This window comes from Crocodylus porosus, unplaced genomic scaffold (assembly GCF_001723895.1).
Source record: "Crocodylus porosus isolate Cpor-Errol unplaced genomic scaffold, CroPor_comp1, whole genome shotgun sequence".
NCBI classification, from domain to species: Eukaryota; Metazoa; Chordata; order Crocodylia; family Crocodylidae; genus Crocodylus; species Crocodylus porosus.
Window position 1 is genome coordinate 3,913,802 of NW_017728910.1, and position 26,865 is coordinate 3,940,666.

General features: G+C 40.7%; 1 protein-coding gene and 1 long non-coding RNA gene across 3 annotated transcripts in view; one reads left to right on the forward strand and one right to left on the reverse strand.

Annotated features, from left to right (window-relative positions):
* Positions 1-26,865, forward strand: part of MME (membrane metalloendopeptidase) — a 74,344-nt gene that overhangs the window by 659 nt on the left and 46,820 nt on the right. The window contains exons 1-8 of one of the 2 annotated variants that reach the window (XM_019532621.1): positions 2,909-3,014; positions 3,225-3,394; positions 4,737-4,772; positions 22,573-22,734; positions 23,817-23,897; positions 24,818-24,913; positions 25,016-25,134; positions 26,205-26,270. In XM_019532621.1, the coding sequence (XP_019388166.1) occupies positions 3,235-3,394; positions 4,737-4,772; positions 22,573-22,734; positions 23,817-23,897; positions 24,818-24,913; positions 25,016-25,134; positions 26,205-26,270 (720 nt within the window). In that variant the 5' untranslated portion in view covers positions 2,909-3,014; positions 3,225-3,234. Of the gene's footprint in view, positions 1-2,908; positions 3,015-3,224; positions 3,395-4,736; positions 4,773-22,572; positions 22,735-23,816; positions 23,898-24,817; positions 24,914-25,015; positions 25,135-26,204; positions 26,271-26,865 lie in introns of those variants that run through there. The other variant, XM_019532622.1, reaches the window with a different exon arrangement.
* Positions 20,757-23,797, reverse strand: LOC109308360. The gene is made up of 3 exons (XR_002100586.1): positions 23,654-23,797; positions 22,043-22,118; positions 20,757-20,935 (listed from the first exon to the last, which is right to left on the reverse strand). It is a non-coding gene; the product is annotated as an uncharacterized LOC109308360 (long non-coding RNA).

Here is a 26,865-nt window from a genome sequence, read left to right on the forward strand (position 1 = left end):
GCGGGGGCGGCGGGAGCCCCTCGCTCCCGCCCTGCCTGGCACCAGGCACCTCCTGCCGGCGCGCGGCTGCCTCTGCTTTGACGCCTCCGGTGCTCTGGGTTGCACATCGTGTGCGAGGCTGGTGGGCACCCCGCCCCACCTGAGCGGGGGCAGCGAAGCCGGCGGGAGGATCCGAAAGGAGTGCCACCTGCTGCCCAGGGACCGGGCGCGGGTCTGAGGCACCTCCCCGCACCCGTCCGGCTTGGCTTGTGGGTGCTGGCAAGTCCAAAGCACCGAGCCGGAGGCCCGACACGGGGGTTCAGGTTTCCTTTCTGCACAAGAGAAATGACAAACGCACTGGCAAACGTTGGTGGTGCAAGTGACCGCCCACTGGTCACATTTGTGTGCCTGAGCCGTGGCTGTCGGCACCTTTTGAACCATCTCTTCCAGTCCTTTCCAGAGGCCTTTTGCTTCCTGGATCAGGTATTTTTAACTCCTGTAGAAGTGCATGGTGCTCTTGTGACATGGGTACATTTTCTGTAGCAGCTTGATCGAAGACATACAGCCAGTTTGATTTCTGACCTACTGCAAGTCAGTTTGAAACACATGCATCCAGAAGTAAAAGGCTAATGCATTAATTAGCTCACTATGCTACCTAGGCCAGAGCCAGTCAAAATAATTACAGCTGTCTGTTTTGTCTTAGCTTTAGTGGGCAGCTGGTGGAGTATCACAGGAGCACTAGAAACATAATGAAACTATAACACCTAGGCTCATATCTGCTTAAATTATTCCTAGGCTTTTGTTGTGTCTGCAATTAACACCCAAAGAGGCCTTTACTAGGTGTTCTGTAATGCAGACTTTATAGGTTCCCCAAAGAGCTACAAATAAGAATGAGTCAGTGGGATGCCTTTAAATAAGAGGAACACTCCTGCAGCAATAAAAAGACTTGCTTGCTTGGAAAAAAGTTGGAAGCACATTTGCACACAAAAAATACAGTAGTTCTTGTTGCTCTAATAAATTCCATTTCCAGAGCTTTCAAATCACTTGCAGAATCAGGAAACTGAACTATTTTCTAATTTAAGCTGAAAGTGTTCAGAAGGTTTTGAGGATTGGTCAGCTCTTAAATTTTTAAGATAAAGAATAATGTTTAGTGCTTGCTGTGTGTGGAGGTAGAAAGGTATAATTTTAAAACTGCTTTCATAGTTTATCTGTGAGCTTAGATTTCACAGTTAATATAGAGCCACTAATCATGCGAGCAGTTCTAGTTCCTATGTATAAGTGTCTATAGGGTTCTATTCCTGTGTGTAAGGAACTTGTTTTATTTGGACAAAGGTTCATCGTTTCAAGCAAAATATGGTCCAAAGTAGAAGCCAGGTAGTGTTCAAATGGTTTCTGTAGGCAAGAAAAGATAGGGGCTGGGCAACCTGAGAAGGAATCTACCTCCAGACTTATGGAAGATCTGTGCCTCACCTGTTTGTGGTTCCTCAACTACTGCCTACTAAGGGAATAATGCTGTGTTGTCTAAATGCAGACTGGGAAACAGTGGGAGAGTATATACCTTGTTCTCACTGTGAACAGAGACATGTCCTCCAGTGTTCCCAACCAAGATCAAGTACCCATTGAGCAATAGTAAAATTTACAGCCTAAAAAGATGAAAAATGGGGAAGAGCTACAGGGATCAGGTGTTAGGATGGGTGCGTTTCAAGTTGGCTTTATGTTGCTAATTTTTTCCCCATATTTGTTTTATGTATAAGCTTAGATAAATAGGTCTAGGCATTCTTTGTGCAAGGGAAGGAGTCAGGGGGAAGAAGAGGCTGCTGGAGAAAAAGAGTGGGGATGAGTGGAAAAAAGTGATGTTAGCAGCTGAAAGACTTCAATAGTGAGAGAGAACAGCAATGAAGGGGAACTAACAACTGATTTGCAGTACAGCAAATTAAAAAAAGACATGCAAAAAAAGAATTCAGGCCTTATAGGTGACTTAGTGGCAATGTCAGCTGATTGAGAAGGCCCTCCATTTGCTACCGGTACTGCTCCTGTGTAGGTTGCTTCAAAAAGCCCCTCTGGGTCGGGTAAAGAAAGCAGGCATACTTGAGTACGCTGTGGCTTGACCCTATGCCTTTGGTTGTCTGGCTTGGGGAAGAAGAACTGGAAGTTTGGGGACTTCCATTGGCCACTCTGGTATAAATCCTATAATCCGATCCCTGCTGACTTCCTGCCCCTGGGGCAGGGGGCTGAACTCGATGATCTTCCCAGGTCCCTTCCAGCCCTAGCATCTATGAATCGTTCCTGTCAAGGGGAAAGGACAAGAAGTAAATGCCATTGCCAATATGAAAATCCCAAGAAGACTCTACAAGTTGAAACTGTCAAAGTTTCCACCTGACAAACGGAGTATATTTACTCTCTATTACAGAAGCAGAGGGAATGATCTGGTCCCAAATTAATGGCAATGTACATGCAAAAGGGCATAGAATAAATACTAGAACAACAGCAATTCTGAGACATAAGCTAAATCCTAGTTTTAAAGAAGCACGAAACCATGGAACGTTCCAAAATATTTTATTGCTTCCTACACATAAAGGATAGAGTCAACTCTGATCTCACATCCACCAACTTTCTGTGGTTTTCTTGGAGTTGTTCCTAATGTACACTGATCTAAAGTGAAATCAGAGGACCTGATCCTATTCCCATTATAATAGGTGTAAACACTTGTACTAACTTCAGTGGGAGTTAGATGGGGCCTAAAACAAAGTCCGTACTACTTCCTGTTGTTTAGTTTTAGCCCCAAGACCTGAATCGCTAATTGCTGAAATGATTTTAAAAACTGCTAGTGAAGCACAATAGTGTTTTTAACCTTTGGCTTCAGATCAGGGAGACTAAGTTAATTTTTATTCAGATAATAAGGGTTGTCTTTTGCCTGCTTGTAAACTCTTATATAATTAAACCACATGAGTAAGTGTTAAAATTAAGCATTGGCCTATTGGCCTTCCCTTTTCTACAGCAGCTTCCACATGTAAAAGAACACTCTCCTGTCATCTGTAAGTAATGAAAGAGAAGGGTGGTTATAGCCACTTTAAACTCATGAATAACATGCTAATCAGATTTATAAACAAAACAAACTTGTTTTCTTTTCCCCTAAAGCTTGCCCAGAAAAAAATATCTTTTGTCGCTGAGTAGCTCATGACCTAACTTTATCTGACAAATATGACTCCATAGATTCTCAATGAATTCTGCTTTTTCTTTTTCAGAATTTGGGTTATGGGAAAGTCAGAAAGCCAGATGGATATAACTGAAATGAACACTCAAAAAACAAAGAAAAAATCACGATGGAGTTCCCTGGAAATAGGGCTATCAGTTGTAGTGATTCTGCTAACTATTATAGCTGTCACAATGATAGTTCTGTATGCAACATATAAGGGTAAGTAGATGTTTATCTAACTATGATTTGAATGCAAACATTTTTTAAGTATATTGTTCAAAAATGGTATAAAAATACTATAAAATTGTTAGTGTAAAAAAACTAAAGACAATAGCAATGAAGTTGAGGCAGACTGAAACACAGTGCTGAAAAGACTTAGTATGTTATAGCACTTGTACTGTTAGCTAAACTCTTTTGTACGTGACTTGCAGGAGTCAGGTCAATATTAAGTTGCCTGCTACTACCACATAATAGTTTTTACAATTACAGGGGCTGCAGTGTGTAAAACTAGCTGATTAATAACTGTTGCTTCCTAGCAATAGTCTGCAAACAGGTCATTAGGCAGCATTGCACAGTCAATTAAAATGAAAATGTTTGTCCAGGTTTAATACCATATTGAGAGTTATGATTTACCTTTTCCAACAAGGAGTATAAAACATTGCCTCCTTCATGAAACAGAACTAGTGGCAAACAATATTTTTAACAAAACACCTGTCTATTTCAATATAATAGCTTAGTAATTTACAGTTCATGTTTCACTGTACAATTATACTTAAAGTATATTTGTGAAGAAGTGAAGTATAGTATAGAATGACTTGTAAAGAAAAATATTAACTGTAAAAGCTTATCCATTATGAAAGTTCCATTCTTCCTTACATTCTTGCTCTACAGGGCTCCTATTGATTGTAAAACTGAGTAAATAATGTTTTACAATCAATAGTAGCCCTGTTTCATAGCCCCAAAAAAATTTGAAACTTGAAAAGTAGTGTTTTGAGGTTATTAGTCCTTTTGAGTAACTTAAAAAAAAATCCATTTTTAACAAAAAATTACTTTCTGTATTTATGAAACAAACATTTTTATGTAGAAAATTTCAAATTAAAATTTTCAGCCTTTTCAATTTTTGTTTCCTCATTTCTTATTCTAAAGCTAATTTTTTAATTTGACCTGAACTGTCAAAGTTTCTGACCCCTAAAATTCCAGTTTGTAGCAAACTTACTATTTGTCAAAACAATTTCACCTAGTTATAATTCACCAGGAGGACACTCAATGACAGCAACAGGAAGGGTAATTTTAGCGCCTGATCCTGCAAATAATTTGTGCCAACTACCTTGAATATCATGGGATTCAGAATTACATCCAAGATGTGTCCAGGATCATGTCTTTAATGTTCTAACATTGAGGGTAATGCTTGTCTTCCATATTTTAATGTACAATGCATTTAAATTCAGTTCTGAAATTACTATATCAGAGAAATTAAACTGGAGAGTCACATATATTAAATAGACTTTCCTGTGGAAATTCATGAAGGATTTATCTGTCCCACTGCTTTTTTTTTTTTCAGACAGTGTTTGCAAGACTTCAGACTGCATAAAATCAGGTAAGAATAAATGAAAATGTGTAGGTTTTTAATTGAATACAACATTGTCCTTTTGAAATTCATAATTGATTATCACTCTTCTTTTCTTCAATTTTTTCCAATTTCTGAACTTTCTTCCCCCATCACAGATGTATTATTTATATGGTTACACTTTAGCTAAGTGCTATTCTGTGACTATATGGGACAGGACTGGGTGTGCTGGCAGCTAGAGAAGGTAACAGGGATGGTGCACAGGGGTGTGGGGCCACCTGGATGGACTGCTAGCTTTCCCAAGCTCTCCTGGGCTTCCAGCGCCCCGTGCACCATCTCTTCTGCCTTCTCTGTCCACCAGCACATCCAGCCACCCTGCTGCTGCCTCCCTGCACTGCCCCAGGGGCAAGTCAGCCCATTCGCTGCCAACCCCAGACATCCTGCCAGCCACAGGAGCCTGCTGAAGGCAGAAGCAGTGAGGGGCCTAATCCTTTTTTCTCTATGCAGCCTGCCTGCCTCTCCCATAGCTGTGGGGTGAGCTGACAGATTAATGGCACAGATTAATGGCCCCCTGGCCATGGGAGAAGCTCCACCAGAAAAGAAAGAGGATCCAGCCCCTTGCTACTTCTGCCTTCAGCAGGTACCTGCAGCCCTCAGGATAATATCATATATACAGTGACAGAAAAATAAAACCCACCATTTCAATTAAAAACTCACCGTTTCAATGTAGGGGGCATAGAGTGCATCCCTATGGATTAAAACTCCATCGCATGTACAAGCAGCCTATGAGGGTGGTTAAGCGTTGGAAAAGGCTACCTGGAAAGGATGTGGAATCTCTGCCCTTGGAAGTTTTCAAGAGCAGGTTAGAGACTTGGCTGAGATGAATTCATCACAGAAGATCCTGCTTTATGCAGGGAGCTGGACTAGATGACCTCATGAGGTCCCTTCCAGTCCTGCTTTTCTATGACCTGTTCTCAAAAAAGGCACTTAAAATATTGATTTCAGCTGCAAGTTAGTGAATATTTTCATATTATACATTTTAATTCATGAAAAAAAATAGCAATAGCAAGTGGGTTAACTTCCTTTCTTAGGTATATTAAAGCCTCCATCCTGATCTCAAATCATGGGCCCTCATTGTTGAGCTTCTTGTAAAATCAACTCCTCTGAACTTCTCTTGTGTGTATTGATTTGTTTTTTATAAATTGAAATTCTGGCACCATTGAAGTCAATTGAAAAACTCCCACTGTCTTTATTGCTTCCAGCATTTCATTCTGTATCTTTAAGAATAATTACGGTATAATTTGTGACAAGCCCTTTATAGGCACTCAGGAGTGACTAGCAGTAAAGAGAGTTCATCTGAGTACTTTCTTTCACTGAAAAAGCCCATTCTATCTTAGGGCAAAGGAAGTAGCAATTGAGTACTTCAGAGAAAAGCAGTAAAATTTCATATGGGGAAGCAAGAACCACTTGTTCCTTCATTTGACTAAAACCTGATCCGCATAGGACAGAAGGGAAGTGCATATGGCACAGCTTTAGAGGATGCAGCAAACACACTTGCTCTGCATATTCATAATGCTTTCCAGAGGTATTGCACTAACTTGGGTACAGTGAGCAGCAATATGCTGACCATACATAAGTCCATCAGAGTTTCATCATTAAATCTTGTAGGGCCAACCTCCTCTAGTGTCCCTGGGAGAGATCGCTTAACAATGCAGCATTTTACAGCCACAATCTAATTTGTCTGGTTTTGCATTGGCTTTCAAAAGTAAAATTACCATGTCTCGTCAACTGGTCAATACTGTTCTATTGCATTTGCCTGAGTTAGATTGCCCTATACTGGAGTAGAGGCCTTATTTTAGGAGACATGCTTATTCTTAATGACTCATCAAAAACAAAAAAACAACCCCCCCCACTCTGAAAAAGAGTTTTTTCAGGTTTTTCTCATTGTAAAGGAACCAATGCAATGAAAAGCACAACATCAGGCATGCGTACTTGTGGCAGCAAATCAACAGCTAGGAATAAAACAGTGTGCTTAAGCTAGCTACAATAGAGAGAAGACTAGCATTAGTCAAGGGTATTATCAAGTCTGATTTCTTAAATATACACACACACTATGAAAATATTATGAATTTAGTTGGCTCCTATGAATAATACATCTCCTGCCAAACAGGCGCCAGAGAAACCTTGAAGCCACATTATACCATCATATGTTGTGTGTTCTTCTTTCAGTGAAGTCTCGTGGCCTGTTTAGCAGTAGGCCAGACTATGTGATCACAATGATCCCTTCTGGACTTATCAGTTATGAATATGCCATAGACTTTACAGAAAAACTAATTTTTGTAGATTTTACAACTTGTTAATACTATATTGCTTGTTCTTTTATCTATAAAGCCATGTGACTCACCACTTACTAAGCTGTATAGGCCTTTGGTAAGGGGGAATATAGAAATAAATAACTTCATAAATAATTTAAAGTATTTCTAAAATACCTTCATGTTATGATATCAAAGTGAGATACTTCAGTACCTTCTCTTAGTCATTATCTAATCTCAGTTATAGCTCTGCTGAGTTATGTAATATTAAACAGTAAACTTGTCACTAGCCTTTCCCATGTGGGTTTCAGAAGGTGGTCTTGGTGGTGCCGGGGGGAGGGTATATTCATATTCTAGGAAGACTTCTTTGCAAAGGAATTTTAAGTCAAAAACTTCTGAATCAGATTGTTGAAAAAGCCAGTAACAGTCCTAACTAGTTGCGTGGTTTTGTTCACTCCAGGTAGGCATGGCACATTTCAGGCCTGTGATAGGATTACACATATAATTTTTTTAGCATATTTCTGGAACTGTAAAGCCTTGTGATGTGACATTGTCAGTTCTTGCAAGCTCATGGGGTCAAGCTAGGTCACTACTTGGATGTAAAATCTCAAAGGAATAGTTACAGCTGCAGAAAATAGTTTTAGTGATTCAGAAAGTGACCTTTTCTCCTCTGAGTCAGTATTGAACTAGTGCACTAGCACGGTGCTAAGAGACATTATGCTGCTATAGAAGATAAGATGTGAAACCAGTCTTGACCACTGACAGCCATTAAAAATCACGGTGGCATTTCCTGAGTAGAAGCGGTATTGCATCCTGGATGAATTCCAACTTTTACACTCTGCCAGCCTAATTTCATTCTTCATGTCAACCTATATAGCATTTTGGTTCACTTTGGGCATGTCTGCATGCTTATTAATACACTTTTGCTACTGCACATTAAATTTAGTACCTCTAATATGAGGTACTAAATAAATTCATATTAGGCTGCCCTAATGCTCAGGAGCAAAAGTGTATGCTATTTTAGTGTGCATTAGTGTATTAGCACAGTTTTTGACTTTACGCTTTAATGAGTAGTAAAATAGGCTACTGCACATTAAAGCAGACATGAAGATATGCTGCTCCTGTTCTAAACTCTAGCATAGAGCTACTAAAAACTGTTAAACTATTGCTGTGTTTTGCCATAGATACCTATCCATAGGCTGGCCCCTAGTTATTCTGGCTCCCTCCTTCTCCAGTCCAGTTAGTGTTGGCCATCTTCACTTCTCCAAATCAATTCTGGCCTCCGTGTCACCAAATTGTGTATAATATCCCAACTGTTTTCCCAGTATAACTGATGTGAAGCCCCACCTCTCCAACTTGACTAATACCAGCTGGACCCAGATTTTGTTTTAGCTACTGCCTCCAAGTTCCAGAACCCTGATCCTCTCTCCTTACTCTGCTCTCTGCACGTTTTCACAGCATCTGAGCTTCAGCTCACAAAAATGTCTGTGATACAGATACCAATACATATACTTTGGTTAGTCTCTAAGGTGCAGATCTACCCTGCCTCTCTATTCTGAGGTACAGAGCCCTGTGAGGGAAGGGCTAGAATCAGTGGAGAGACTTTTTGATCATTTCTGCAGATGGGAGGGAGAGAGCTGACACACATAGGTTTGTAGTTTGGCCACTGAAATATATGTGGTATGGAAGTGGTGCAGGCTACATCTCCTGAAACACTTGACACTACACAGAATTAAGCACTAGAAAATGTACTTTATGAATTGGGTCTGCAGGGCAGGAGGATGCATAGGGTCTTTTACCTCTCTAAGGTCTAAGTCCCATACTGCCACCCTGCAGCCAGGCTCACTGGAGGACTACTTATGTGAGTAAATTCTACTGAAGAGCAGTAAGAGCAGCATGTTCTCACCCTGAATAAATACAGCTTGTTACAAAATATAGCACACAGGTTGTTTTGCTAACTAAATTACAGTTTTTCCAGTTCAACTTGTATTAACATAGAGTGGCTTGCAGTATTTTAAATGTAGTGTTTTGGAAGGCAGCTAATTTATCTGCTTAATCTAATGTCTACAGTTAATAGATCCCACATTTACTCAAATATAAGACAAGGTGTGCCCCCCCTCCACCCCACCAGTGTATATTTGCATATGAAACAAAGGAGAGGAACAAGGGTTTGCTGTGGCTCTGAGCATGGGGTGGGGCCACAGGAAGACTCATAGCAGCTTCCTGCCTTTCCCTCCACCTCCCCTCTGCAGTTTCTACCTCCCTGCCCACCCCCTCTCCTCCCCTCCCCTCCCCTCCCCTCCCCTGACTGTCCTTCGCAGCTCGGCTCTGGCTCGGGGTGGGATCTTGCCAAGGTTGCCAAATCCACTTATAAGAAGTGGAATAGGGCTTGTTTTGGAAGGTAGCTAATTTATCTGCTTAATAGAGAGTTGCAGGTTGTGGTTTTTGGGGCTTGTTTTATTTAGAGGTTGCTTATTTTGGGTGGTTTTGCAATAGATGAATTAAAAAGTTATAATTTAAAAATGGTTGTAGGAGTGGTTTTGGTGACTGATGTTGATGTATATTGGGGTGGGGCAAAATGACAGATCTAGCTGGCGGTCAGGCTCCATTTCCCAGCAGCCTTTGCCCATATGGCTTGGGCCAGGTTCCTTTGAGACCCCAGCAGCAGACATGCTGATAGCTCAAGGCTGGGGTTTTCATGAAGACTAGTCCCAGCAGCGCTGGCAGGGCATGAAGCAGCTCCAGAGCTGGGCTGGGATCTTGCAGTGGTGACAGCATGGTGTAGAGCTTGGGCAGCACCACAATCTGAAGCCAGCATGCTCCAGGGCCAAGACATACAGGCAGTGGATCATGGCTCAGCCCTGACTCCTTACAGCGATGCCAGCCTGCTTACATTATTTTTTAATAATGTAAGTACATACCCACTTATTTTAATATTTTAATGTGTAATTTAATATTATATGCAACTACAAAAAATATAGAATTTGTATGAGGACCCCCGCTCCCCTCTCTTTGAAATGGGTTGGACTTGGGTTGGGCTTGTTTTTAAAGGCAGTGCCGCTTTTTTTTCTTGTGAGACTTGGCAACACTGGGTCTCTCCCAGGCACTGAGCACATGAAAACTCCTTCCCTTACCTGGGCAATCAGCAACACTGACATAGTTGCATTGCTTGCCTGGCCAGTCATCAGTGCTGAAACTGCTGCATGGCCAGGCAAAGGCTGAGCTGTGCTGTGTTCCAGGACAGAGCAGCCAGAGCAGCATCTGACAGGAAGGGGAGGGAGGAGAGTGAAAGAGGCAGAGACTATGGAACTGGGGAGAAAAAGGGCAAAGCCTGGATGGAAAAGGCAGGGGAAGAGGCAGAGCTGTGGGTGAGCTGAGGGTGGGAGGGTGCAGGTGGCAGGGGGACAGAAAGGCTTTAGAGGGAAAAAGTTGGCAGGGCACAGAGCATGGAAGGCACTTGATCCTCCTCCCTAGCCACTCCTTTCCTGGCCAGGGGGGTGGTGGTAGGGGGGTTGGGGCAGGATTAAATTCAAGACAACTCTCCAATACTTAGATTCTATACCTGGAAAATTATAACAAGTTTATACATTTTACCAATATAAAATCTAATTATTGGGGGACCATACTGTATCCAAGTAAATACAGTAACTATACCAGACTTGGTGTGAATGCAACTGAAACCAACCAGTTCACCTAAGTTTAAATTGATTACGCTATGTGGTAGGGCTTCGTGGAGCTTCGGTCTCTGATTTGATTCGGAAGAGATTTGGCCCAGTTCAGTGGCTAAATCTCCAAATCTAATCAGGAGACCCGTTAATCTCTCTGAATGAATTGGAAACCTCAGATCCGATTTGGAGAGATTCAACAATTCGGCCATAGACATAGCTTCATGTGTTTTTTTCTATGTACCAGGTGCGACTTGTGAATGCTGAGATGGTGGGGTGGATGCCGCATCCTACTGGAGCACAGGGTGGGGTCCCCCGAGCGCTCAGGGGCAGAGGTACACAAGGTAGTGGACCAGAAGTACTTCTTGTCCACTTCTGGGTCCACCACCAAACACATGGGTCAGCCTCTCCACACTCCCATGAGATGCTCCATCTGCCCCACCATCTCAGCATTCACAAGGCGCACCTGGTACCTCAAAGTATGTAGAAAAAACATTGAAAGTTGTGTCTCTGGCTGAATCACTGATTCTCTGGATCAGAATCAAATCTTCAGATTCGGCCAAATCAAATCAGGACAGTGATCTGAATCAGCGAATCAAATCACTTTCCCCCAAATCGGGCTGAATCCAAATCAAATACTGCCGGCTTCGCACACCCCTACTATGTGGTACAAAGGTGCACTGGTATCAACAGTAGGTTAGCTGTTACAAGCTTAATCTACAACGCAGGGTACAGTTGGCATCTGGGAATTACCAAGTAAAGTCCAGATGTACTAGCCATTACAGAACTCTGGTTTATTTCCAAATACTACATCTGGCTATAAGTGATTAAAGGGACAGCTCAAGGAGAAATGGAGAAGGACCAAGTTGTCTTTCAATTTGATGCAATATTTCTAAACAAATCTGGAATATCCTTATTCTGCTATGAAGCTGAGATTTGAGTAGATTTCAAACATCTGTAAGATTAATTATATTAAATTGACTATGAATCTGTCATGTGAAAAAGTAAAGCCTCCTGGGCTGTCCTGTAGTCATTGGAATGTACAACTCTCAGATGCAGCAGACTAGAGCTCAGGCCAAGATTGTGAAGCTCATGTTGGTGAGTATTTATTTCCTCACAGAACTTTGTTGCATTGACTTTAATAGGAATATTTATGTGTAAAAATGCTTATTAGTGTAAATAAAGCCTTTCCAGTCTGTCCCTTAGCCAATGTTTTGTAATAGTTAATCAGTTTCTAAGTTTAGAACCCCAGAGTACGTGACAATATAGTGGTTCCTGCATATGTGTCACAGTTAATGACATAATAAAATTTACTCTGTTATAAAAGACTAGCATAATAAAAAGTCCTTAAACCAGAAATAACTGTTGCACTATATTAATTACTATTTATAAGGTTTCCACAAGGATGAACAATAAATCCATGAAGGAGTATTACTTCCGATAGGAATTTGATATCCAGTCAATATTCAGTTGGGTTTTGGTATCAAGATGATAGAAGATAAAATGCTTGATCTATTTTCTAACTTTGCAATTAACACTTTGGCAACTTTATATGTATAGAAGGCAAAGATAATTAAATTACTAATCCAAGGAAATGCTATTGAGGTTGGATAGGAAATTTATCAGCACAATGTTATTAGGGGTAGAAATCCACTGAACTGTTAACACCTTAAACCTACACCAAATGTTAAGATATACTGGAGAAGAATTTGTTTTCAATTTTTTAAAATTGCACTATGCATAAGCTTCTGCAAATGAATGAAGGAACAGGCCTCAATGGAACTGATTTAAAGAACAGTGAATAAATGACCAGATAAAGAAATGGAATTGAAAGTCAATACGTAATACACAAGGTAAGTAATTAGTAAGGAATGAAAATGTTACCAGTATTTGTGAAGTATCTATAGCAGCTAAAGACACTGTAGATTTTGAGAGAATATATGCTAATATCAGATTGTCTCTATCAATATCACGGAACCTGTTTTGAGTATGCTCTAATCCTGTTTGATAAATGCTATGGGCTTAGAAAGAATATATGTATAGTATAATGGCTAGTGCTTTTGCACCTCTTTAATGGTGTTAGTGTTTGCATGCTTCGGCAGTGTATTACACATTAATTCCAGCCGCTGCAGGAAATTCAGTGGCATAGTGCACCTTAAATGACTTGGGGTGCAACAAACTAAAACTCCTTCAAGGAGTTCAAGCTGCCCCTACAGCTGCAGAGCGAAGCACCGGGCCCTATGCATCTCCATGCAGGCAGCTTGACAGCAGCCTGGGAAAGTAGCTCTGCCTAAGAAAAGCAGCAAGCCTGGTCTTTTATTTTTCCCCCCATCTTGAAGCCTGCCTGAGCTGCATGGGGGCTCGGTGCTTCCCTCCACGGCTGCAGTGCCCTCCGGGACTGCCTGAGCTGGGTGCTTGCAGGCGGGTGCCACCTGGGGGAGGCCGCCACTGCCGCAGAGGGAAGCACCAGCCCCCCTGCAGCCCAGGGACCCCTCCTCGCCAGAGAAGCAGGTAAGTCAGCAGGGTGTGTACACATCACGGGGGTTTAATCAGACCTAAATTAAAGCAGTGTTTTTTAAAACCCACCACTTCAATGTAGGGGCCCCTGTTTCATCTACACATGCCCTTAGATATTAACCATAAATTGACCTGCATGCATACATATTCTTACTTAAATACGTTTCACTCATTCACCCTTTTCCCTCTTTGTGTTACACCAGTTTGTCTTAATTAATAATCAAAGCTAGAACCTTATTTTATTCAAAGATTGAACAACATCTGGTACAAAGGAGTCCTGGTTTTGGATGAGGATTATAAGAGTTTGTCTATTGTCAAAGGATTGTGCTAGGCAGCATCAGAATGATGCAAAGCATAGTGACTCCATGTTCACAACACAATACCACAGAAGGGGTTTAATATTGCCACCCATATCAAACCCTTTGTCCAGCAAGCAATGCTGAGGATGCTAGTGAAAAGCAGTTTGTAAACCATGCATTTGTTGAAGTACTTGCAACATCATGAGCCTCAGAAGCCTCACACTAGTGAAACTTAGTTCCAAAGCCAAGCAAGCTATATCTCTGAAGATACAACCCTGAATATACACTGTTTATAGATGTTATGTTTTTCTAGCTTTAATCTGGACTATAGTCATCACTGGATAAACGTGGACGTCTGTAGTCTGAATTAAAATTGGCTCCAGTCTGAATTAGCTAATCTTCATTGAATGAGGATTAAAGTTAATGCAAACTAGGGCAGTCTGAAGTAGGCAATTTAAACTGTATTAATTAGCATGTATACATGGCAGAAGTCTAGGGCTTTGTTGTTGCTCATGCCCACCACCAGGTGCCCCCTGCCATCTCTAGTAGAGAAATGCATGAAATCCTCCCTGGTGGTCAATGATAGTCTATTTAGCCCTTAATTTGAATTGAAATTTGATTCAAGCTATGTGATGTGAATCAGTGAGCATGTCTACAAATGGCCTTGAACAGCTGAAGGATCTACTTGGTCAGGGTTCAGTCTACCACTTAAGTACAGCAGTCCCATTTGCTTACACAAAACGATTCATATGCTTAAAACTAAGCATGTGCTTTGCTGGTTAGGGACATAAATCTGTAACATTTCAGATTACAAATTACAGGCCTTTGATATCACCCAGGTAATAGGTGGCAGTCTTCGGAGAGGAGAAGCACACATGGCCCTATTGTGAGCATGAAAGAGTGAGGTTTCCACAATGGGGCTGTTTTAGATATGTCAAATGCATTTGATCTTTCAGTTCCCAGCTCAGTGATTAACACATCAGCTAATATGGACCTTTCAAAGGAAATGTTGTGATGGGTAATTAATTGTGTATCTCACTAGCCAGGAAATGGTAAAATTCTAGGCAGATGCTGAATTGAGCAGAGGAGTCTGATTCCAAGGGTGAAACAGGCTTTGATACTATGTAGACTATTGATGATTTACCGCACATATGCAAGATATAGATTATACTGCATTTTACAAATGCAACACAGAATGGGTAAGAAACAGCTTTTCTTTGCAACAGAAGATTTTTCAGCTACAATTTTTTTTTTGGCGTGGTTGGGGTATGTTATGGAATCCAACAGCTTTGATGGTCAGTTCTGCATATTAAACTGGGCTAACAAAGGCTGAGGTGCCTGATGAAGCAAGCACAAGCCCCAGTTAGCCAGGGGTGAGCTTGCCCTTTAGATACATCTCCTGCCAGCAACTGAAACTCAGGAACTCATGTTTCAAACACAAGAATTTGATATTTAATTATTTACTATTTTAAACTAATCTTAAAACAGAAGCTGTGGAATAGGATAACTCAACAAAATGTTAGAGTCAGGTCACAAGGCCAAAAATGAGAAGAGACAGTGATTTTACCAAACATAGAATGCCAGTCAGCAAATATGAATGAGAAAAATGGAAGAAATTGAAATAACAGCACTGAACGTTTGCAAAAATATAATGCCAACGCTTACAGCAAGCAGCTGGAGCTCTGACAAGAGTAAAGCGCACAATTCAGAATATGCATATTACCTTAAATGAACTGATTTTAAGGGAGAACTAAGCAAAAATAAGGTTCCTGGAGATTACAAAGAAAGGGAGAACACCCCCCCCCCCCAACCATACTGACTTGTCAAAAGAGTGAGTAAATGCTACAAGAATCTTGATAAACCCCCAGAAAATGAATGTGACTGGAGTGTTTGTTCCACATAGAGTACACTGAACATGGAAGATCCAATACTAATGAGACTGTTCAGAGACAGGATGATGAGGTGCTTTCTGATGATTTCTACATTTTTTTACACTAATTAAGAGGCCCCAATAATGCAAAATTTGTTCACCATCCAAAAACAGGAACTTTGTGAAAACACCAGATGTTGGCCTCAGGCTTGTGTCTTTTAAGTCAATAAGAGAACCCACAAAAACAGAAAAATAAAAGAGCAAACAAACACAAGAGTCTGCCCACACTTCTCCTTGCCAATGGCATGCAAAGGCCTGGAAGAAATGGAGAAACAACCTATAAATGTTTGAGTCACTAGGAGTGGGAGGAGTAGCTGGAAACACCAGCCATATAATTTAGCAAAAATAATGGATGAAGAGAGAGCTGGATTTAGAAGATATTTTCCATTTTGGCAAACAGAGGTTGTTCGTATGCTCTTGTATTCTTCCTTTCCCTGAGCAGATACACTAACACAGGTTCTCATGATGAATTTTCTTTTAAATGGGTAGGAAGAGACCAAAAAGAAAGAGTGCAGAAAGTTTACAGGCAGGACCGGAGAACGTTAAGAAAGATTTCTCTTATTATCTATGGACCAGGGTCTGCATATAAGACAATGAGGGCTTCAGCTAGCCACTTGAATAACAACTATGCCATCAGCATTTAGCATAAGGGTCCTTACTGATGATCCCAAGAAGCAGTAGAACAATTCTGGGAGAAAGTAAGGTAACCCATAAGATGTTACAAAATTGAAATGCATGGAAGATAACTATTGCTAGAAGTAATTTTGAACATATAATTATGATGATGATATAATGGGAGGACTTTCCCTGATAAGCAATTTAATTAAGATAAGAATATTAGGATTTGTTGCCATTTGTTTGAGATGAATATGCAATATGGTTAGTGCTTAAATTACATTAAAATTATAAGAGAAGCCTCAACCACAGCATTTGTTTCCAAATTCCATTTTTCAATTCACTGGGTTATCTGGAACCAGACCCTCAGTTTGAGTCCATCTCTACATACAACTTTTGGATGGGCACATTGTAAGTGAAGAAGAATAAAATACCTTCTTGAGAACAGAATCAGGCTCCTAAAAAGGACACAGGACAGACATTAGATGCATTAGTCGTAAATTGCAATCCAAAAAACTCCTGCTTAACAGTTGATTTTCTATGAAACTGCCTCCCTCTTTGACCAGAAAATTCACCAGGTTTGTCTGTTGCAGTTCTGCTGAAATACAGAACTGCTCTGGCCTGAACAATGGGTGCTTAGCTTCTACTTAAGATGACTGGGATCTCAAAAGCAGGCAGAGCAATGTGTAAATCCTTTGGCGGGAGGGGATCCATTAGGCATTCTCAGAGCACACCTAACATACATCAGCAGGATCAGGCCATTCACAAAATGTAGGACACAACTCTAGCAACCCTCCTTCCACAACTGAGAAAACAAACAATAATAAAGCATAGGACTGTATACATCCCAAAAGACATAACCACACTTTAAACTCCTACACTGACTGTTTCAGGAAGAAAAGTAGCAATAAAATTCTCAACAAAAGCTAAGACCACAACAAACTCTCTCCCTAAGAAAAAAAACCCATACTGTCCATAAGGTCCTATAATGAAACAGAAATCAAATCAGCAGACAGAGATGGAGCTACAGTCATCCTCAGCCATCACAACTACTTCAATGAGGCCAACAGCCAACTCTCTGACACCTAATATTTGGGGAGGACCCCACAGTAGCATTCACTCTAGAACTGGAAAATGTCATAAAATCTTTCCCACGCCAGCTTCAGAAAAAACTTCTTTCACTTATTCCCAATTCTCCTACCCTAAGAACTTTCTGTGGGGTCCCAAAGATTCACAGAAAAAGTAATTCTGGCAGATCCAATATATCCAGCTGAAGACCTATCAAGATTCACAGCAGCTGTCCTGAAATCACTTGTCCATCAAAAAGCAAGTTTTCTAGAAGACACAACAAACTTCCTCAACAGAATCTAGTACATCAGCCACATCCCCTAGAAGGCCATACTTGCAGCCATGGATGTCACCAGCCCATACACTAATATACCGCACCAGGATGGCACAACTGCCTGCCAGAAATAAAGAACATGGAGTACATTCAGATTAGCAGCAACATTTTCTGCAAATCATCCATTTCATCTTCACCCACAACAACTTCAGTTTCAACAATCAACACTTCTTCCAAACTGTGAGCACAGCTATGGGCACAATGATGCCCTTCAAATATGCCAATCTCTTCAAAAACACCGGGAGGAAGACTTTCTAGAATATTGCACCGTCAAACTGCATTACATATGGGATATTTTCCCCAACTGGACTGGACTCAATGGCTTCTACAACAGGTTTAATAACTATCATCCCTCAATCAATTTCTCTCTGACATTTACATGCTCAATTTTCTAGACACCATGATCCACATCTGGGATGGCACCCTACAAACCACACATACCAAAACCCCACAGACCACAATACTTATGTCCACAAGAACAGTAATCATCCTAAGCACACCAAAAAGCTATAATCTACAGTCAAGGGTCTCAGATATCTCCACATACGCTAGGAGGAGAACATTCATGATGTCCACCTGGCCAGCCTAACATCTACTTTTACACAACAAGGATACTCCAGTAGAGAAATATGCCCCGTGACTACACACCACTTGTGGTCACCTACCACCCACACTGAAACCAGAGAAGAATCATCAAATTACTGTCTATACTCAACTAAGATTATACCTTGAGAGAAATATTCCCAGCCCCTCCACTTCTGGCTTTCAAACAATCCCCTGCCCATGTCCAACTCTCATCATCAGAAACAAAATCCCCAGTGCCCAACAGACATCAGGTGGGACACAGATTTGCTTCAGCAAGAGTCAATACATCTCAACTGCTACTATAAAACACTGCCCCCTCAGCAAAAAAACCCCCAACCCATCAGAACCCATGGTTCTTACTTTCCCCAAATCTGATACATCTGATCCAGTGCACCAAATGCCCCCATGGTAACTACGTGGATGAAACTTAAACAGTAACTATGCACCAGAATGAACTCACTCAGAAAAAATATAGAAAGGACACAGATAAACATATGTCAATAGAAGCACGTTTTTAATAGAACAAATATTCTTGTTCTGACCTCTGTATCTGCATGCTAAAGGGAAATCTACCAAGCATTTTTAAAAGACAAGCTTATGAATAAAAGTTCATAAGCTGGTTGGGTACTAGGAACCAAGCTTTTGAATGAAAATTCATAAGCTGGCTGGGTACTAGGACGAAGGAACATCAACATTGATTTTATGGCACACTGTGATCTACCTGATTCCTGATTTTTTTCCTACAGAGAGGTGGTAATGACCCTTCTCCCTTTTGCTAGGTCTTGATCTTACAGTAATCATTCTTCTTTTCTTCTGCTAATTGTTTGCTACCTCTGGGAATTTCTCCCTCCCTCTAATTTTACAGCTCTATCCACTGTTCATAATGATTGCTCTGCTTACCTTCCTCTTCAGACCTGAAGAAGAACACCTTACATTCCAAATTTTAGCTAACTATATCCAAACTATCTTTTATTGGTTCAATAAAATGTATCACCCCACAAAAATCCTTGCCTCTGACAAAGTTTTAATAACTTTACTTCTAACTTTACTTCGAAAACAGCTGCTGGAGAAAATGATGATGCCTACTTTTATGTGCTGTGGTTAAAGCACTCTTCCAGGAAGTAGAAGATCCAGGTTCAATGGCCTCATAGGCCACATCTAAATGAGTGTGGATGTTTGGTTCCCCAGGGACAAGTAGCAGCAGCGCACCTTGTACATTGGCATGCTGCAAGTTACCCCAGGGACAGTAGGGAAGCCTGGGTCCAGCACTGTGCTGGCTCCAGAAGCCTTACTTGGGATCGTGGGGGCCTCCCAGGGCTGCAGCAGTGGAGATTCTGCCACCACAGCCTGGTTGGCAGCCACAGTGCAGCTCCGGGTAGCCCGGCTCTGCTTTTCAGTGGTTTACATTGTCTGTGTGTGCTGCTCTGTTCCCCTTCCCACCCCCCCCGGGTTTTTTTGACCCATGTGGGAAAAAAAACAGCGGAGCACACGTGAGCAGCGTGCCCTTTCAGTGCAGAGAATGCCTGACTCTGCAGTATGTGGCTCTGCAGACTTGTTTGCGGCACCACATACCGCATGGCTGGGCTCGTCGGGACATACCCATAGTGCACAAACCTATAACATCTACCTCCTAGGAGCATTTTCTACATACCAGGCTGTAAGCTAGGCAGGGTATAGGGTACTCTTCAGCCCTCCTTTTGAAAATGGTACATTTGTACAGAAAGGGATGATGGATTCTTGGGGCTTAGTGGAGAGAACAAAAAAAGAGAGCCAGACTCTGGAGCCTAATGGTTAGGGCATTCACATAAGACTAAGGGGTGTGCTGGGTTCCAGGTCCTGCACCCACAGCTGCTAATATGCATCATATTAAATGGTCACAATGAAAAAACAGAAATAATCCTGGAAAGAGGGTCATAATAGTGTCTGATCTTCAGTTGGCATAAGTTGACATAGTCCATGGAGTTATGCCAATCTAACCCAGCTGCTGATGTCCCTGGACACGGGAGGAATTATTCTGATCATTTAAATCTGAATTCTTGCAAAATAGAGGCTATTCAACCTGAATATATATCAATTACAACAACGCATATTATTAACCAAAACACCTACACACATCCTTCATTTTTAGGTGCAAAAATAGTCACATTGGCTTCAAGTGAATAAATATTTCTTAGAAGACTGTGATTTTAATCGCAGACTTTTAACACTTTGGAGCAGCAGTCATAGTGCCAGGTTTTGTATTTGGTATTTTAAATTTTGAAGTTTGTGTGTGTGTTTATCTTGGGCTGTTTTGAATGTTGTAGGGATTGTCAGGGTATGTTGTTTATTCGAAGTACATTATAAAATAGTTGAACATAATTTTTTCATTTTATGCTTTTATGAAAAAATATATAAATAGAGCTTTTTAAAGGTAATAGGCAACAGACTGTGCATGATACATACTCTCATCTGAAGTTTAAAAAATGGATCCAAGTGCCAACAGTCTAGGATTTATTTTTTATTTATTTGTAAGAATGATGTAATAATTTACTACAGAGCATTACAGGCATATAGAAAAAACAAGGCTTGTACCATTTTGCTTTAAAAAAACCTGTCAGGCTGAGAAAACCTTGACTTTTCATTTTTATTTCTATCTTTCCTTCAAACACTGATTTCTCTTCCTTTTACATATTTCAGTATATTTCCAGCACATGTATCTTTCTTTCTTCCTGAGTCCCAAATATTTGTCTTCCATAAAAGCCCAGTGAATATTTTCCATCTGCATAATGTCTTCTACTACTGGCTTTGTCTTTCTGTTTTTGGTTGCAGAAGGCTTTCCATAATTGCAGCAAGTAAAATATACTTTCAAGGTATACATCTGATGTTTCTCTACAGAAAAATGTATGAAAAAGCCAACAATCATGATCACCTCATATTTCTCATTTAACCAAAGTGGTTAAGTTCTGTAATTTGGTAATCAGGGTAGCCAACCATTCGTAAATTTTATGGACAGTCTGTAAACAGGTGGCTAAAAACCCCTGTCCTAAAGTCCATAGAAATATTTCAAAATCTTTAAAATGTATGAAGACTTGGCAAACCTTCTGTCCCACAGTGCTCCCCACCAGGACCTTCAGAAAGAGGAAACACTTGGGTATCCACATGTGGGAAGCAGGCTTCCTCTTCTCTTGTTCTCAGGGGGAAGGGGCCTGCCAAGACTTAGTGGTGTGTGTCTAAGCACAGGGGGTGAGGCTCGGAGCCTCCTCATCTTGCGCTCACACCAACTTCCTCACAGACCCCCTACAGTACATCCCCTCCATGAGGTGAGACCCCTTTGGATTCTGTATGTGTGTGTGTGTGTGTGTGTGTGTGTGCACTATTGCAGGTTACATTATATATCATTAAGTAAAATATATGTCAAAAAAAATTCTTGTCTGTAAAAAGTTTGCAGACTGTCAGTAAAAAAAATAAAAATAAATTTAGAATAAAATTAGAACGTGGCAATCCTGGTGGCAACCCTGGTGTTTAAATGGAAAGGCCCTCAAATCCCCCACTCAACTGAAATTTCTAGCAAAACTTTTAATTCTATAAACTAAGAAGTTCCCTTTCTAAAGAACTGGACATGTATGTACAATCTCCATTTTCCTTTATTCTCCAGACTCCTCTGGTGAGTTTTTCTGTCTTTTAAAGAGAAAATTCCTTCATACTTTAAATGCTACCCTAACCACATTTTATTACAAAGTGTAAATCAGTAAATGAAACATAAGAACTTTAAATATAATTTAAAGCAATAATGAACAATTAATCACAATGCTAAGTTAGACTGAAAGTATCAGTTTTCTCATTAGAAACCATTGGCAACTAAAATGTTGTTATTTCAGTATTTGGCTTAGTGAAAGATGACACTGAAAGAACTGGGGTTTCTAAATGTTGTTTTGATTTTTCTCAATTGATTAGCATTAATGAGCATTATCTAATTTTTTAAATTTCTTTAAGTACTAGAGTGCTGCTTTAGACTGTTTTCTCCCAACAGTGTGGATTCTTTCCCATTTCTCTTTTAGTATAAAACACCTTTCTGTGAAAAATAACATCAGATAATTTCTATTTAGTGAATTAGAGTATAAATCATGAAATGGAGCATACATTTCTGTGTATGGTCTCAAGGGATGTGCCCAAGCTTGGGAATTTGTGCAGAAGTGGGGAGGGAAGAGGGTTGCAGACTCATAATTTGGCCATGAATAAGCTGTATCTAAGAGTCCCTATTGATAAAATGGAAATAATCATTTTCACCTCCCCACAAGCTTTCGTATGGATGACTTAGCTGTTTTCTGTATATTAAGTATTAAGACTTCCTAGCTTTCATTTGATGCAAAAAAGATGTTTTGGATATTTAGGGGAGGGGAGAATTGTTTTGAGAGTATCTTTACCACAGGAGGTTTATTGGTTCCTTTCCAAATTAGAATTCCATATTTATTATATATTTCTTTTACCTGTGGTTTTTTCATGTGTTGCTCTGTTTCACCCTACAGCAGCCCGAATCATTGAAAACATGGACACCACTGCAGAGCCTTGTAAAGATTTTTACCAATATGCCTGTGGAGGATGGCTAAAGAGGAAGGTCATTCCAGAGACAAGCTCCCGTTATAGTAACTTTGACATTTTAAGAGATGAACTAGAAGTTGTTCTGAAAGGTCAGTGGAGTTTATTTCTATGGACTATATAAAGCTTCTTCCATGGCGTATATGTAATCATAACAAAACCTGTTATCTAACTGAGAAATCAAATGTCTTCTGTATTCAGTTCTTATCCCTGAACTATTTGCTTGGATAATAATTTGAGCTTTAGGAGTTATGCTTTTGAGCACTGGAGCATGTTTGTCCAGACCTGACCCCTATGATGACTGTACTCTTTTTGTATCTATCTGGATATTACAACAGCTGAAACCAAATCATTACCCTCATGAGCTACAGGTGGCAGCTGTACTAAATGACGAAAAAAGGAGTCTCCTTGTAGCCAAGCTAATCGGAACTCTTCCACATGCTGGAAGTTGCTCTTTGCCAGCCTTACAATCTGCATGTCTGTATTCCTTCAGCTATTGCCTAACAAGCAGACACATTTTAGCTACTAAGACCAAAGGCATATCACCATTCCGTTTTCACAATGTATCACAAAGTACCAAGAGCAAATTCAGGATTGTGGGCCATATCATCTCCCACGAAAGGAAAAATGCATGAGAGTTAAGAAACTCCCTGAGTTTGAACAGGGGCATGTTCTTCCAATCCTTTCTTTGGGAGCTACATCCTGTCCTCCCCTGCACAAAGCATCCTGGAATTAAGACTTGCCATGTTTGCATACCTCATAGCATCTGTGTGAATCAGGTTTATTTTCACAGACACTCAGTGCCTCTATACTGTTCCTCAGGCTTCATCTCTAAACCTACCTACCCAGAATCTTTAATCTCTGCAAACAGTCCCTCAGCAGTCAGGCTGGGGTTGTTGTGCAACTCTATAGCATATAAACATGATTGGAAACACCTGTGGGCTGGGGAGAGGTGATCCAAAGCACCTCCCCACTCAAACATGGTACCTCCGGAGCCTTGTTCCTTTGGACCTGAAGTAAAGAGACTTGAGAAGAACAAGGGGCATGGTGCAGAGCTATAGATCCTCCATTTTCTGTGCCCCCAGCTGACTTCCTCCATAGTTTCTTCTAGTCTCCTTGCATGCAGATCTGATGCTGTAAGGTATTGCATGTAATTATTCTCTGTTTGTTTTAGATGTCCTTGACAAGCCAAGCAATAACAACATAGCAGCAGTGCAGAAAGCAAAAACTCTGTATAGATCGTGTATAAATGAAAGTAAGTTTATCCACAAATTACTACACATAAGATTTATAAATGTAATACATCTAATTCATCTGTTCCTAAATTCTACTACAAAGACTCCATTGGCTTATGTGGTATTTTTCTGAAGCAGCTGGGAAGTTCTGACTCAACTTCCTGTAAACTAAAATACGTAGGTTTTGTAGAATTAAATATGCATATAAATAATGCAAATCAGTACACAGTAGTTCTTGTATTATTAATTTTGGCATTAAATGAGTTGTTTCCCTCTGGTCTTTCCTTTTCAGTATTCAGGATGCTGCAGACTTTTATTCTGGCAAATAAAAATTGTACCATGCAAATTAGTAGCTTCAGGACAGTTGGGACTTTGGATATACAGAAGACATTGGGTCGGGGGGAGAGTTTGGAATAATGCTAAAATAACGGGCAGGGAAAGTTAGTTATATTATCATATGAATTGTCATCATTAGATTTCAGAGTTTCCTGAGCTAAGTAGTGTGACTTGGAACAATTGTTTAAAGCTCTAGGCAGACTCAGGAAGACAACACTACTTAAATTGACATTGTTTCGCCTTTTTAAGGGGTTGGGCATTGTTTGCAATCATGAGAAGTAGTTTTAAATATAAAATCTTAGGATGTTTATACACATGTTCCCAGGGGGGTGGAAGAGGGGCATGGTAATTATCATGCTTCAGCAGACTCAATCAATTCCAGCACTTTGGAACAGCCTCAATGAACATGTATAGGTGCCCATTGATTCTGGACTACTGTCCTCCAGCACTGGAGATGGTGAGGATGGATGCTTGGTTGCAGGGAAAGTTTTTCAGGTGCAGTCACAGAAACAGGGAACTTTACTTTATAAAAGGCAGCATAGTGTTTACATGGTTAAAATATTCATATAACTAATATTTAACCAACTTCTATTATTTTCAAAAGCTGCTATTGATAACAGAGGTGGAAAACCTTTAATTGATATATTGCCAACCGTCTTTGAATGGCCTGTTGCAACACTTAACTGGGAAGCTGTCTATGGTAGGACAAGCTTTTCTATTTATCTTTCTGTTAAAACGTCTTGATTGTATTTTTCATTATTTCCAAAAGTATCAAGACTAAGTTCATTGTTCAATTCTTTAGGTGTAAACTGGACAGCTGAGACAGCTATTGCACAACTAAATGCTAAGTATGGGAAAAAGGTCCTCATAAATTTTTTTGTTGGGACAGATGATAAGAACTCCACAACGCACATCATTCATGTAAGTTTGTCTCAATGGTCTGGCATTCCTGATCCTTCAAGTGCAATAAAATACTACTATAAAAAAGTTGGTCAGGAAATTGAATTTAGCTAGTTAAACAGCAGCAAAACATCATTATAAATTTCTGTAGCCCTTACATTTAACAGTGTTTCTTGTTCTGAAACAGACATGTCTTTCCATTCTCAGAGTATATAGCTTTATCCTTTAGTTCTTGCACCAATTAATTGCTACTTCCCATTGTCTGAGGGGTTTTGAAACCTACAGTGAACACGACACCGATGTAATTTGTATATGCATGAAAACAATGTATTTTCTTGTTGGCTCACCACACACCACAGAGTACCCTAATGAGGGCTGCCCAACCCATGACAGATCACCCAGCCTGAAGGGTGTTACAGCTGTATGTATTACTCCATTATGGATCTGCAGTCTGCCGACAGAGCTCTGAAAGTGGGCAAGGACAGGTAGAGGAGGAAGCTGGCCAAGGCATTCAGGTTATGGGGTGATCCTGGAGCACATTTGAAGGCAGCATCCACGATGCTATGCAGCTTGCCATTGCTATAAAATGAAGATGATCCCTCTCAGCACAATATCCAAGGGAGGCTGATGGCATAAAAGGTGAATCCCACTATGGCCCAGCTTTCTTTGGTGATCACACTGCCACCCTCAGGTGAATCCAGCCTTTCATCTAGGAGGGTGAATGTGGTCTGTTCTGCACACATTAACAAAAAACACCCTGTAACTTTTGTGTCTCTGTGGAAGTTATGTTTGTCCACTGATTGCATTGGCTACTTACTTGCAAAGACATGCTGTTACAATGGACTGGACAGTACATAGGGCAGGAGCAGAAGGAAATTACTGAGACAAAGGGGAAAAATAAAGAAGAAAAATAGGACAGAAAACAAGAAAGCCTGTGAGTCAGCCTTCAAATTTGTTATGATCAGCAAGAATTCACTCTCATTGATCAGAAGCAGAGATTAGCACTCTTAGTCCCTGCTCTCCAGGACTTTGGCTTTCCACAGTGTTGCACCATTTTCTCTGCCAGCTAACTTTTTAAAATGTTCCTACAGATTGATCAACCAGGGCTTGGCCTGCCTTCTCGTGACTACTATGAATGCACTGGAGCATACAAGGAGGTAAGCTGTGGCTGGTAAATTGTAACTTAAGCTCCGACCTCAACTCTCAAGGTTCACACATATATCTAAGGACCTACCAAAATCGAGGTGGAAGTGCGCTGCATGCTAGCTCCATTAATCTTGCAGTTTCCCCCATGCCCGCCCACCCCACCATCAGTGGAGGAGCCCCACCATTAACTGCTCACCACTCACTTCTGATTGGCAGGGATTTTCCCAGGATTTTAAATACGGTGTGGTTTTTGCCTCCTGCCACTGATTGACCAAGGGGCCTCAATGATCCCACTGTTTGTTGCTGACCAGCTGGGAGGCAAAAACCACACCCTATTTAAAACCAAGTTTTTCACTTGGGTGCTGAATAGGAGCAAACAGCAAGGATACTCAGTGGTGGAGAGGGAGGGAAGGGAGCGTGTCCAGGAAACTGCAACATTAAAGGAGCTGCTGCACAACGCACTTCTGCTGCAATTTTGATTGATCCCTACATATATCGGATGATGAAGATGTGCATAGACAATACTTAAGAGAGAACAGTCCCTGCCACAAAGAGCTTCTGACCTAAGCTCCAGAAAAAAACATAACTTGCAGGAAGCTCAGTGTA